The 11,810-nt window shown below is 44.9% G+C and overlaps 1 protein-coding gene across 1 annotated transcript in view; it reads right to left on the bottom strand.

Annotated features, from left to right (window-relative positions):
• Positions 1 to 55: 55 nt before the first annotated feature.
• Positions 56 to 11,810, bottom strand: part of LOC138807833 (U5 small nuclear ribonucleoprotein 200 kDa helicase-like) — a gene marked incomplete at its 3' end in the record, with an annotated part of 33,967 nt that continues 22,212 nt past the window's right edge. The window contains exons 23-36 of the mRNA XM_069993631.1: positions 11,724 to 11,804; positions 11,390 to 11,473; positions 10,627 to 10,733; positions 10,190 to 10,308; positions 9,748 to 9,902; positions 9,469 to 9,658; positions 8,721 to 8,894; positions 7,013 to 7,173; positions 5,442 to 5,669; positions 4,968 to 5,159; positions 4,695 to 4,873; positions 4,400 to 4,551; positions 3,527 to 3,635; positions 56 to 164 (exon numbers count right to left, since the gene is read on the bottom strand). Of these exons, the coding sequence (XP_069849732.1) occupies positions 56 to 164; positions 3,527 to 3,635; positions 4,400 to 4,551; positions 4,695 to 4,873; positions 4,968 to 5,159; positions 5,442 to 5,669; positions 7,013 to 7,173; positions 8,721 to 8,894; positions 9,469 to 9,658; positions 9,748 to 9,902; positions 10,190 to 10,308; positions 10,627 to 10,733; positions 11,390 to 11,473; positions 11,724 to 11,804 (2,040 nt within the window). The remainder of the gene's footprint in view (positions 165 to 3,526; positions 3,636 to 4,399; positions 4,552 to 4,694; positions 4,874 to 4,967; positions 5,160 to 5,441; positions 5,670 to 7,012; positions 7,174 to 8,720; positions 8,895 to 9,468; positions 9,659 to 9,747; positions 9,903 to 10,189; positions 10,309 to 10,626; positions 10,734 to 11,389; positions 11,474 to 11,723; positions 11,805 to 11,810) is intronic.

Here is an 11,810-nt window from a genome sequence, read left to right as displayed (position 1 = left end):
GCTAAAGACTGTTCCAAGGCTTAGGATCTCAAGGTATCGTAAGTCTAGGACTGACCTTTTTGGAGCCTTGACACATAATAACACAGCGCCCCTCATCATCCTGCAGAGGGCGGTTGGCATGGCCTACCATCTGAAGCACATCGTATATGGGGTAATCCACGTAGCTGGTAGCAAAAGAGAGCAAAGGTACATTACCAGTGAGACCACACTTAGGAGCCCTGACTACCTTCCACATTTATTTCATTTGTTCATCATCAATTTATTTTCAAATATAAAGGTCCTACAATTTCTGTTTAAGGTCCATGACACAAAGCTACATACTTACCTGATAAAGCTAAATAACTTCTCTTGAAAACCTAAATGTGTGGGTCAAGTTTTCAAAACAGGAGCTATTTCACAAGTTGCAAAGTCATCTAAGTTAACCCAAACCAAGAAGCCAGTTCAGACATTAAAAATGAACATATACCTGGTACCAGTGGCTGATGGCTATAATCCTAGCCACTCAGGAGACTGACGCCTGAGGACCCAAGTTCAAAGTAAGCTTAATCAGAAAAATCTGAGACTCTTTTATTTGCAATTAATCAGCAAAAAAGCTGGAAGTAGAGCTGTGGCTCAAGTGGAAAGCACCAACCATGATCAAAATAGTTGAGCAATGCTGGATGCTAACGATTCATACCTGTAATCCTAGTGACTCAGGAAACTAAGACCTGAGGATCACAGGCCAGCCCAGACAGGAAAATCCATGAAACTCTTTTCTCCACTAAACTACCACAAAAGTCAGCCATGGCTCACGTGTAAAATACTAGCCTTGAGCAAAAAGAGGACCAGTGACAGTGCACAGTTAAAGTACTGAGTGAAAAATCCCAGGACCAGTGTGCACACGTGTACAGGCACACACACGTGCGCGCGCGCACACACACACACACACACACACACACACACACACACACACACTGAACAAGAGTAATAAAAATCCCAGGACCAGTGTGCACACGTGTACAGGCACACACACACGCGCGCACACACACACACACACACACACACACACACACACACACACACACACACACACACACTGAACAAGAGTAATAGGTCCTGAAATGAAACTCCAGCACAAAAACAAAAGCAAATGTGGTAGAGTGCCAGTGGCACACACACACACACACACACACACACACACACACACACACACACACACACACACACACACACACACACACACACACACACACACACACACTGAACAAGAGTAATAGGTCCTGAAATGAAACTCCAGCACAAAAACAAAAGCAAATGTGGTAGAGTGCCAGTGGCACACACACACACACACACACACACACACACACACGCACACACACACACACACACACACACACACACACACACACACACACACACACACACACACACACACACACACACACACACACACACACACACACACACACACACACACACACACACACACACACACACACTGAACAAGAGTAATAGGTCCTGAAATGAAACTCCAGCACAAAAACAAAAGCAAATGTGGTAGAGTGCCAGTGGCTCACACCTTTAATCCTAGCTACTCAGGAAGCTAAGATCTGAAGATTACAGTTTGGAGCCAGCCAAAGCAAGAAAGTGAGTACCTCCAATTAAACAAAAAACCTGGAAGTGGCTGTGGCTCAAGTGGTGGAGTGTTACCCTTGAGCAAAAAAAAAAAAACAACTCAGGGAGCCGGTAATTCTAGCTACTCAGGAGGCTGAGATCTGAGGATCACAGTTCAAAGCCAGCCTGACCCTCCCAAACCTAACAAACCAATTACTAAATGGGCAAGGGAACTAAAGAGGGACTTCTCAGATGAAGAAATAAAAATGGCAAAGAAACACATGAGGAAATGTTCATCATCCCTGGTGGTGAAGGAAATGCAAATAAAGACAACCCTGAGATACCACCTTACCCCAGTCAGAATGTCCCACATCCACAAATCAGCCAACAACAAATGCTGGAGGGGATGTGGAGAAAGAGGAACCCTATTACACTGCTGGTGGGAATGTACACTCATACAACCACTTTGGAAAGCAGTCTGGAGGGTCCTTAGAAAGCTAAAGATTGACCTCCCTTACAACCCAGTCATATCACTTCTAGGCATCTACCCTGAACAACAGGAACCAATATACAAGGACACATGTACCTCCATGTTTATTGCAGCACTGTTCACAATAGCTAGGATATGGAAACAACCCAGATGCCCCACCACAGATGAATGGATCCAAAAATCGTGGTATCTATACACAATGGAATATTATACAGCCATTAGAAATGACAAAATAATGGCATTTGCAGGGAAATGGATGGAGCTAGAAGGAATCATGTTGAGCGAGGTAAGCCAAGAGCAAAGAGTCAAACGGTACATGGTCTCCCTGATAAGTGGATGTTAAATCCAAAATGTTAGGTGATACAACAAAACTAACAGGACTTAAGAAACTAAGAACTCCCACTCATCTGGTCGAACCACTACTAAATATCCCCATGCTGCTGATCACATGTATGGTGTATATGTGTACACCATTATATGTTATAGACTGTGATAGACAATTTGGTCCAGGAAAGTTATAATGAGCTTGTGACTTTAAATGAGCATCATTATTCCACAATACTGTGAAATTTGGGAAATTATGTAATCACTTAATCACAATTAAATAAAAAAAAAAAAGAACCTCGGGGAAGGTAGGGAGGGAAGGGATGGTAGGGAGAAAACAATGGAGGGGGTAACAACGCTCAATAGGAAGTGTACTCATTACCTTACTCATGTAACTGTAATCCTCTGTATAGTATCTTTACAATTTAAAAAAAGGGGAAAAAAAAACTAATAAAGGAGCAGATGAGAGCTGGGCTAATTTAGCAACACAGCACAACAGATCAGTGAAAAAATAAAATTAAAAAAAAAAAAAAAAAGCCAGCCTGAGCAGGAAAGGCTGTGAGACTCTCATCTCCAATTAACCACCAGAAAATCAGAAATGGCACTGTGGCTCAAGTGGTAGCGGGCTAGTTTGAGCTGAAGAGCTGAGGGACAGCGCCCAGGCCCAGAGTTCAAGCTCCACAACCAAAAAATAAAAAAGCTCAGGGACAGTACCCAGGTCTTGAGTTCAAGCCTCAAGACCAGCAAAAAAGAAAATGTTAGCCTAGATCCTGAAACGAATACTGAAAACACTTTCAAAAATCCCAGTTAGGAGTGGGGGAGGGCAGGAATAGTAGGAGAAAAACAAAGGAGAGGGTAACAATGTTGGACAAGAAATGTGCTCATTACCTTAATCATGTAACTGTAATTCCTCTGTACAGCATCTTTACAATAAAAAAAAAAAAACTCCACAGTTACCTATATTTGTGAAAAACTGGGTTTAATCTCCAGCACTGCCAAAACAAAAGCCTATCTAGCTATGGTAAACCTTTTCTATGTGTTTCTTTCCTGGTTTGTCTGCAATGTATGTTCATTATAGGAAAGAAGTTTTTGTTAATACTAAGCACCAATTATACTCACGCATGGATCTTGCCATTGTAGTACTGGGTGTCCATGATGATCACCAAGTGGGCAGCCACACTCATGCCCCAGCAGAGACTCCGAGAAGCCACTACCACCTGAATGGCTCCTAAACAGCAGAGGAGAAAAAAAGACAAGAGAGTAGGGCTCCCTGGAGAAATAGCATATTGTCTTATGGGCAAGGTAGTAGCTAATCATGTGCTTCATTTCAAAACTCAAAGTAAGACTGGTTAGGAACAAGGTCTAACAGGACCAAAAAGAACTAATGCAGTATTGTGTGAAGTTGTTCCATATTGTTGGTGTCTTGTTCTGGGACTATTTAAAAAGAAACAATACAATCCTACAGTACAGCCCAAAGCCCAGGGAAAGCAAGACTTGGACTACTACTATATGCTGGCTAACTTGCTAATGGAAACAGCTAAAACTAACTCAACTGAGGGCTTACTCAACCCACTGCAGCACAGTGGAAAACTCCAAATCAGGCAAATTCAAGGATGATTCTGCCAGGAGAATCTACACAGGGGCTCTATTAAAGAGTGCCAGAATGGGCAATACTTGAAATGCCACAGGTCAACAAGAAACATCAGCCAATGTTCTACCATGTGCTACATCTCTAAGGTCTAACCACCCTAAAGACTGACATCCAACACAGAACCAGGTCTAGTAGCCAATGGTCCTGGACTCTAGAAAATCAGGTTATGAAACAGCACAAGTTTATGTGCCTGTCTGTTTTCTCATCTAACAAGAAGGGATATTTGTCCCACTTATATCACAAGTGTCTGGGGGAATCAAATGAGATAAACAATCCTAACAGTAATGTGAAAATTACTAGTATTCCACCACAGAGACATATCACCCATGCGGTATTCTTACCTGAGCTGAAGAGCTGCTCCACCAGACGTCGTTCTATAGGGCTGAGCCCCTCATGTAGGTAGCCCACTCCATTTAGCAGTGTTTCCTTGAGTGTACTGTCACTTAGCTTCTCCAGGTATGGAATCAGGTCCTTCTCGGTGCAGTGCAAGAACCTGGGTGGCATGGACACTCAACTCAGCTCAGAAGATCCCATCTCCAGCAGACTCCATCACTTAAAACCCCAAACCCACAGCCCCACCCTCAACAGAATATTTTTCAGGGAGACAGGCATCACTTAATGTAATCTATATCCCACCTCTGCCGCTGAATGTCTGCTGCACAGGTGGTGAGGATGTCAATGGCAGTAAGGCGCGTCTGCTTTCGAGATGGGACAAAAACAACGACAGGCTTCTTAGGTGAGTGCTTGGTGATAGCATGGTACACCGGCTTGGCCATGGACAGCAGGCGGGTCTGTGTATGGCTGATGTTGAAGCCCTGGAGTCCAAAAAAGAAATGATACCCCAAGGTCACCAAAGCTGGGTTAAATGGGCATCTCTGAAGCCACCAGGGCAAGGAGAGTGGGTCCTACCTGGATGTGCAACTCCAAGGGCACAGGGCGCACATTAGGGTGGAAGTTGAAGGTGGAGGTAGCACTGCAGCCCAACCAGTGAGCCACATCCTTGGCATTCGAGAGTGAGGAGCTAAGAGCCACAATGCGAATAGGTCGCTCAATCTGGGAGGAGATGTAGCGCATACGAGAGCAGATCACTTCCAAGACAGGCTGAGAAAGAGAGGAAGAAGTCACTCAAGGCCCAGGCTCCCTAACCTCTGCCTGAGTTTCCCTTTTGTGACCATTAAACAGCTTTGAAATAATATAATTCTTCCTTCCAAGCATGAGCTTTTCTGTCTTTGGTTCCCCTGCCCCAACGCAACCAACCTCTACCAAGAAACCATTTTTCTAAGAGGGCAGAATCCTTGGAGACCTGAGCCAAAACACAAGGCCCAGGCCCAAAGTCACCGAGCCAGTCCCTGTCCCTATGTGTGTTCCAAGGTTAAGCCATACCCCATTCTCGCCTCCGATGAGGTGAACTTCATCCACCACAAACAGGTTGATGTTCTGGACATTCTTGCGCTGCTTCCACCGCCGGGAAAGTATGTCCCATTTCTCAGGGGTGCTGATGATGATGTTGCCTTTTCCCAGAAGCTTCAGGTCTGTGCTGGTCTCCCCTGTCAGGAGCACGACCTTCTTGTTGAGTCTGTCCTGAAACTTCTCATACCAGTCCATGTACACCTGGCAGTCAGAGGGAGGAAGATATATAAGCAAGCCACAGTGGGCATTTTTCACTTATTAGGAATTAAACCAAGAGGTCAAAGAATTAAGTGCTACTATGCAGATCTCATACTACTTTCACATTTATTTTTGTTGTTGTTGTTAGTCATGGGGCTTGAACTCATGGCCTATGTGTTGTTCCTGAGCTCTTTTGCTCAAGGCTAGTGCTCTACCACTTTGAGCCACAGCACCACTTCCAGTTTTCTTGTGGTTAATTGGAGATAAGAGTCTCACAGACTTTCCTGCCCAGGCTGCCTTTGAACCACAATCCTTGTATCTCAGCCTTCTGAGTAGCTAGGAATTGCAGGTATGAATCACCCAGCACCTGGCTTCTATTTTTTTTTTTTTTTTTTCTGGTCATGGGGCTTGAACTCAGGGCCTGGGTACTGTCCCCGAGCTTTCTCTCTAGGCTAATGTACTACCACTTTTTTTTTTTTTTTTTGTCAGTTGTGGGGCTTGAACTCCGGGCCTGGGTGCTATCCCTCAGCTCTTCAGCTCAAGGCTAGTGCTCTACCACTTGAGCTACAGTGCCACTTCTTTTTTCTAGAGTCTCACAGACTTTTTTGCCCAGGCTGGCTTTGAACTGTGATCCTCAGATCTCAGCCTCCTAAGTAGCTAGGATTATAGGCATGAGCCACCGGCACCCGGCTGTACTACCACTTTTGAGTCATATAGCACCACCTGTGGTTTTCTGGTAGTTAATTGGTGATAAAAAGTCTCAGAGCCTTTCTTGCCTTAGCTAGCTTAGAACCACGATCCTCAGATCTCAGCCTCCTGAGTAGCTAGGATTACAGTAGTGAGCCACCAGTGCCCTGTTTCTATTTTTTTTAATAAAGTCTTGCTGTATTGCTTGAGGCAGCCTCAAACTTGGGAACTAAAGTGATCCTTTGCCTCAACATCCTGAACAGCTAAAACTACAGGTGTGTACCACTTGCCTAGCTCACACTATTACTTTCTTTTTTTCTTTCTTTCTTTTTTTTTGGGGGGGGGGGGTCCAGTCATGGGGCCTGAACTCTGGGCCTGGGCGCTGACCCTCAGCTCTTCAGCTCAAGACTAGCACTCTACCACTTGAGCCACAACGTCACTTCCGGCTTTTTTCTTTTTGCTTATGGGATGCTAAGGAATCGAACCCAGGGCCTCAGGCATGCAAGGCAAGCGCTCCACCCCTGAGCCACCTTCCCAGCCCCTCACACTATTACTTTCTAATCCTGCTCCAGCCTTTAGGTGATAGGATAGCAGAGCTTAGAAAACCTTGATCTGAAATTACAGTTGAAATGGCTTCTGAGGCATGACATATCACATACCTGCTCTGCCAGAGCCTCCATGGGGGTAATGTATACACAACGTCCCTCTGAGTTCTGTAGTAGCATCCGCAGGATGGCAAACTCGGCACAAATTGTTTTCCCGCTGCCCGTGGGGGCCCCCACAAATACATTATCATCACTGTTGTACACGGTGTTAAACACTGGAAACCAAGAGGAAAGGTTGAGCACCAGGAAAGAAGAAACATGCTGGGTGGCAGATCACTTGTCAATAGCAAAGACACCACAAAACAAGAAGCCAAGCTATTGTGCAGAATATATAATGGTACAGTGGCACAGAAGCTGGCCTTGACTGCTATGCTACCTAGCTTCTCCTCCCACAAAACAGATTAGAGGAGAGACCAAATCTAGTGCCGGTATCCAGGACAGTTGTGGGAAGGCAACATAGGAAGAGGCCAGGCATCCTTCTTTGCTTCTCAGAAATCAGGACACCTCCCTCTGCCCCTTCAGCATTCTTCCATTTTCTACAAATAGTCTAACACAGAACATGAGAGGCCAAGCCCTAATATCAAAATTGGGTTAAGATTCCAGTCTGTTTACTAGCTAGTTCAATTGGGGCACCTTATCCATAAAATGAGGTTCTTTGGTACTAAATAATAGTAATCCTCTCAAAGGATTGATGGGAGATTAGGGAAATCATTGCTGGATTCCCTCCACAACATAATACTTAGAGCCCAGTTCCTGCTCTGTGAATTAGTTGCTACTTATGATGGGAGTGGGAGGCCTAATGGCTCAACACTGGAGCTTCAGAAACAGGCAACAATACCCTGAGCATAAGAAATGACAATAATGCTGGCACAGGGGCACAATATGTAATCCCAGCATTTACGAGGTAGAAGTAGAAAGATTTGAGTTCAATGACAACCTGGAATACAGTGAGACTGTCTCAAAACAAACAAACAAACAAAAAAGACCACATAAGCCGGGCGCTGGTGGCTCACGCCTATAATCCTAGCTACTCAGGAGGCTGAGATCTGAGGATCGCGGTTCAAAGCCAGCCCGGGCAGGAGAGACTGTGAGACTCCTATCTCCAATAAAACCACCAGAAAACCGGAAGTGGCGCTGTAGCTCAAGTGGTAGAGCGCTCGCTTTGAGCTGAAGAGCTGAGGGACAGCGCCCAGGCCCAGAGTTCAAGCCCCACGACCGACAAAAAAAAAAAAGACCACATAACAACACAGTAAGGCACCATGTCTCCCTAGGAAGATATCCTGGCTTTGAACCACGATCCTTATATCTCAGCCTCCTGAGTAGCTAGGATTGCAAGTGTGAGTCACCAGCATCCAGCTTCTTTTTTTTTTTGGCGGGGGGAGGGGGGGAGAATTAGGGCTTGAACTCAGGGCCTGGTTACTATCCCTGAGCTCCTTCTCTCAAGGCTAGTACACGGTGTTAAACACTAGAAACCAAGAAGAAAGGTTGAGCACCAGGAAAGAAGACAGAGACGGGGAGGCAGATCACTTGTGAATACCAAGGACACCAAAACAAGAAGCCAGGCTATTGTGCAAAGCAAATCTAACACTAAACAAGTACATCTGTGAGAGGGAAATGTCCTGGTGGGCCCCAACAGCCATATTTAGGAACTCCAGGATTACCATGCACTTGAGTGACCCCTGCCACAGAGTACACCTATCTATACATGACCATAAAAGGCCTCCAAGGTAACCCACCAACTACCTGAGATTCAAATACGCACCTTGGGTCTGTATGGGATTGAAGAAAGGAAATTTATCCTGGTAAAGGCTCTCAAAGGCACTGTTTCTCAAAGCAGACACAGGCAAGGGCTGTAGGTCCAACAGTTCCGTTGGAGGTGGGTACTTCTCTGGAAGGATCAGGTGCCGGAAGGAGACAGGCAGCTGTGTCTCACAAGCTGCCAGAAGGGGGGAAAAAAAAACAGAAAGTGTAGGAAGCAATCCTCTAACAGACTTCCAAAGTACTGCCAAACTGTGAGTACCAGGAACCCTAGGAGGTGTACACTATTCTTCCCCAACAATGGCAAGGCCAGGACAAAGATCAAGAAATCTTTCTACTGTGGGGGGGTGCGAGGAGGTGGTGGTAGGGGGGTGTGAGGGTGGAGAGGGGAAGGGATGGTATGGGGAAACAAAGGAGGAGGCAACAATGCTTGATAAGAAATGTACTCACTATCTTGCCATGTAATTGTAATCCCTCTGTATGGTATTTTTACAATGAGAGAAGGAAAGAAAGAAAGAAAGAAAGAAAGAAAGAAAGAAAGAAAGAAAGAAAGAAAGAAAGAAAGAAAGAAAGAAAGAAAGAAAGGAAGGAAGGAAGGAAGGAAGGAAGGAAGGAAGGAAGGAAGGAAGGAAGGAAGGAAGGAAGGAAGGGAGAGAGAAAGAAAGAAAGGAAGGAGAGAAAGAGAGAGAGAGAAAGACAGACAGAGAGAAATCTTTCTACTGTCCTTGGGAACTCAAAGAAAAGATACTCACAAAGCCAGCGGTCAGACACTACTCTGATGAAGTACTGAGGGGGCAATGGTTCAAAGACAGGTACGAAGAATGTAATGAGGTGCTCATCTTGGGCATACTTGGCCTTGAGTAGAAAATACTCATGGTGCAGAATCACCTCACTGTCCACATCTTCCACTAGAATCCAGAATGCTTCTGATGAACCATGGACCTGCCATCACAAGCACAGGTAAAAGCAAGGTAAGTCACCATGGGGACTCAACACTTCCGACCCAGGACCCTCTGCCCAGCAAGCCTAACCTTTTCATCCCACTGAAAATCTGGAGTGATGGTCAGCTCCACTTTCAGGGTAGAGCGTGTGATGGGTTGTAGATGCACTGACAACTCCAACTTGGGGAACAGGTGTACATACTTATGGATGGTCTTCCCCATCTTCGGCATGCGGATAAGCTCCCCTATGAGAAAATTAGAGAGTACTGGAGCTGTAACCTGGCCAGGGTAGCATATCTGCAAATTGGGCCCTAGTGGCCCCTATGGGAAAGAGGCAGATTCTACATGAAGAAATTAATTTTTCCCTTTAGACCCAAGAACATTCAAAATGTTGAGAACAAAAGTAAGTCTGCACGTCAGGGGGACATAAGAAGCTAGCACAGGCTACTAGGTACAAGGACTATAAACTGGAAACTATGGAAGCTGACAAAGACATATGGGCCAGAGGATAAGACAAGAGCTTCTCACACACCTATTTCATTATGATTCAGGTCATACAGACGCTCAAAAGGGAAGTTTTTCTTCTCTATCTTCTTTACTACTTCCTCTGGGAGTTTACGAAACTGACGCAGAGGACACATGGATTGCCACCTATGCAGGAAGAAGACAAAGTTGGTTCATTCTGCAGGACTGCCTTCATCACAGCTTCAAAGGGTTTACCCATAACCACATAAGATACAATCATTCGAGAAAGACTTTCCAAACTGTGAGAGCAGAGCCAACATTGGCTGGTAGTCCCTCAATTCCCCAGAACACTAAAGGGCCCTGTTCTCTTTTCAACTTTCACCTAGCTTCATGTCATACTTCAGTCATCAGGACTGATGATCAAAGGCACTCTGAGGCTTTTGCATCACACTCAGTCTGGGCCCCAACTCATGGTGACCTGCCACCCGTTCACTGGACTCTTACATGCGTTTGTCGATCATCTTGCAGAGATTCAGAGTCTTGTCTGTAAGCTGTGCCCATCCTCGGTTCAAGACAATTTCAAAGATTGCTCGCATCAACCGGCCAGCCGACTAGGGAAAAAAGTGTTTCCATGGAAGACTCTCAAGTATCCCTAGGCCTAACTACCTACAGTTAATACCTTAGGCTCCAATGCAATCATTCACACCAAGTCACAAAGTCCACTTTGTAATTACTCTTTTCTTTTGCCCTTCCAGGCAGACAAATAATAGTTAACATTTTATTAGCTTTGTCTTTGCCATTTCTGAATTTATAAATGAGTCCTGCACCCACAATGGGAAGTCATTTCACTATGGAGAAGCAGGCTTTGTTCAGTGGATCTCCTTGTCAGGACCTACAGAGACAACCAGCAATCCTTTTTCTTCTTCAAGTTTTAGCAAGGATTTATTTTAGTACAACAGGGATAAAGTACGAAGCTACAGAAGGAGAGAAACATTTCCTGCTTCCTAGGAAATGGAGGTGACGATTTCTTCACAGTTTTTCTTAAAGCCTGTCCTTTCCCATATTCAAGATCCATCCAGCAAAGATTCTGAACCACATAGGCACTAACTAAAGCCAGTTAGGACATACTATGCACTGCTTCTAGCTCACTATTTCAAGCTTCCTTTAAGACACACACAGTATACAAGGCACTAGACCTAATAGTACCCTACTCACTTCCCAAGTACAACTTTGTGTTGTACTTGTGTTGTACTTGGGAAGTACATACCTGTGTAACATACACCATATCAGCCATAAGTGCAAAGCCCTCCAATTTCAGCTGAGAGATGAAGGCTTGGAGAAGCACATTGATCTAGAAAAAAGCAAAAACAGCCAGTAAGAGGCCAATTACTAATCAGCCCAAGAAAGCAAATTGCATTTCTATTCTGGGTACATGTGCCCACAAGAGAAATCTTCCACAGAAACTAAAGCAATCATAAGACTCTAGGATAAATCTCTAATACCCCATGAATAACTATGAGATTTCCATGCATGAACCCAAACTCAAGGTTCATCTTTGGAAGACTATAAAAACTACCAAGCAAAGGAAAAGATGGGCTCACCTTTGCACTGGGTTCCTCAATGCTCTCCTTTACAGGGATGGGCACTCTCTCCAGCAACTTCTGCAGCTCCAGTTTCTCCTCCTGCCA

Source organism: Dipodomys merriami, unplaced genomic scaffold, assembly GCF_024711535.1.
Source record: "Dipodomys merriami isolate MVZ:Mamm:240054 unplaced genomic scaffold, mDipMer1.0.p SCAF_435, whole genome shotgun sequence".
NCBI classification, from domain to species: domain Eukaryota; kingdom Metazoa; phylum Chordata; class Mammalia; order Rodentia; family Heteromyidae; genus Dipodomys; species Dipodomys merriami.
The sequence above is the reverse complement of the archived record's forward strand: the minus strand, read 5'-3'. Positions and strand labels throughout refer to the sequence as shown.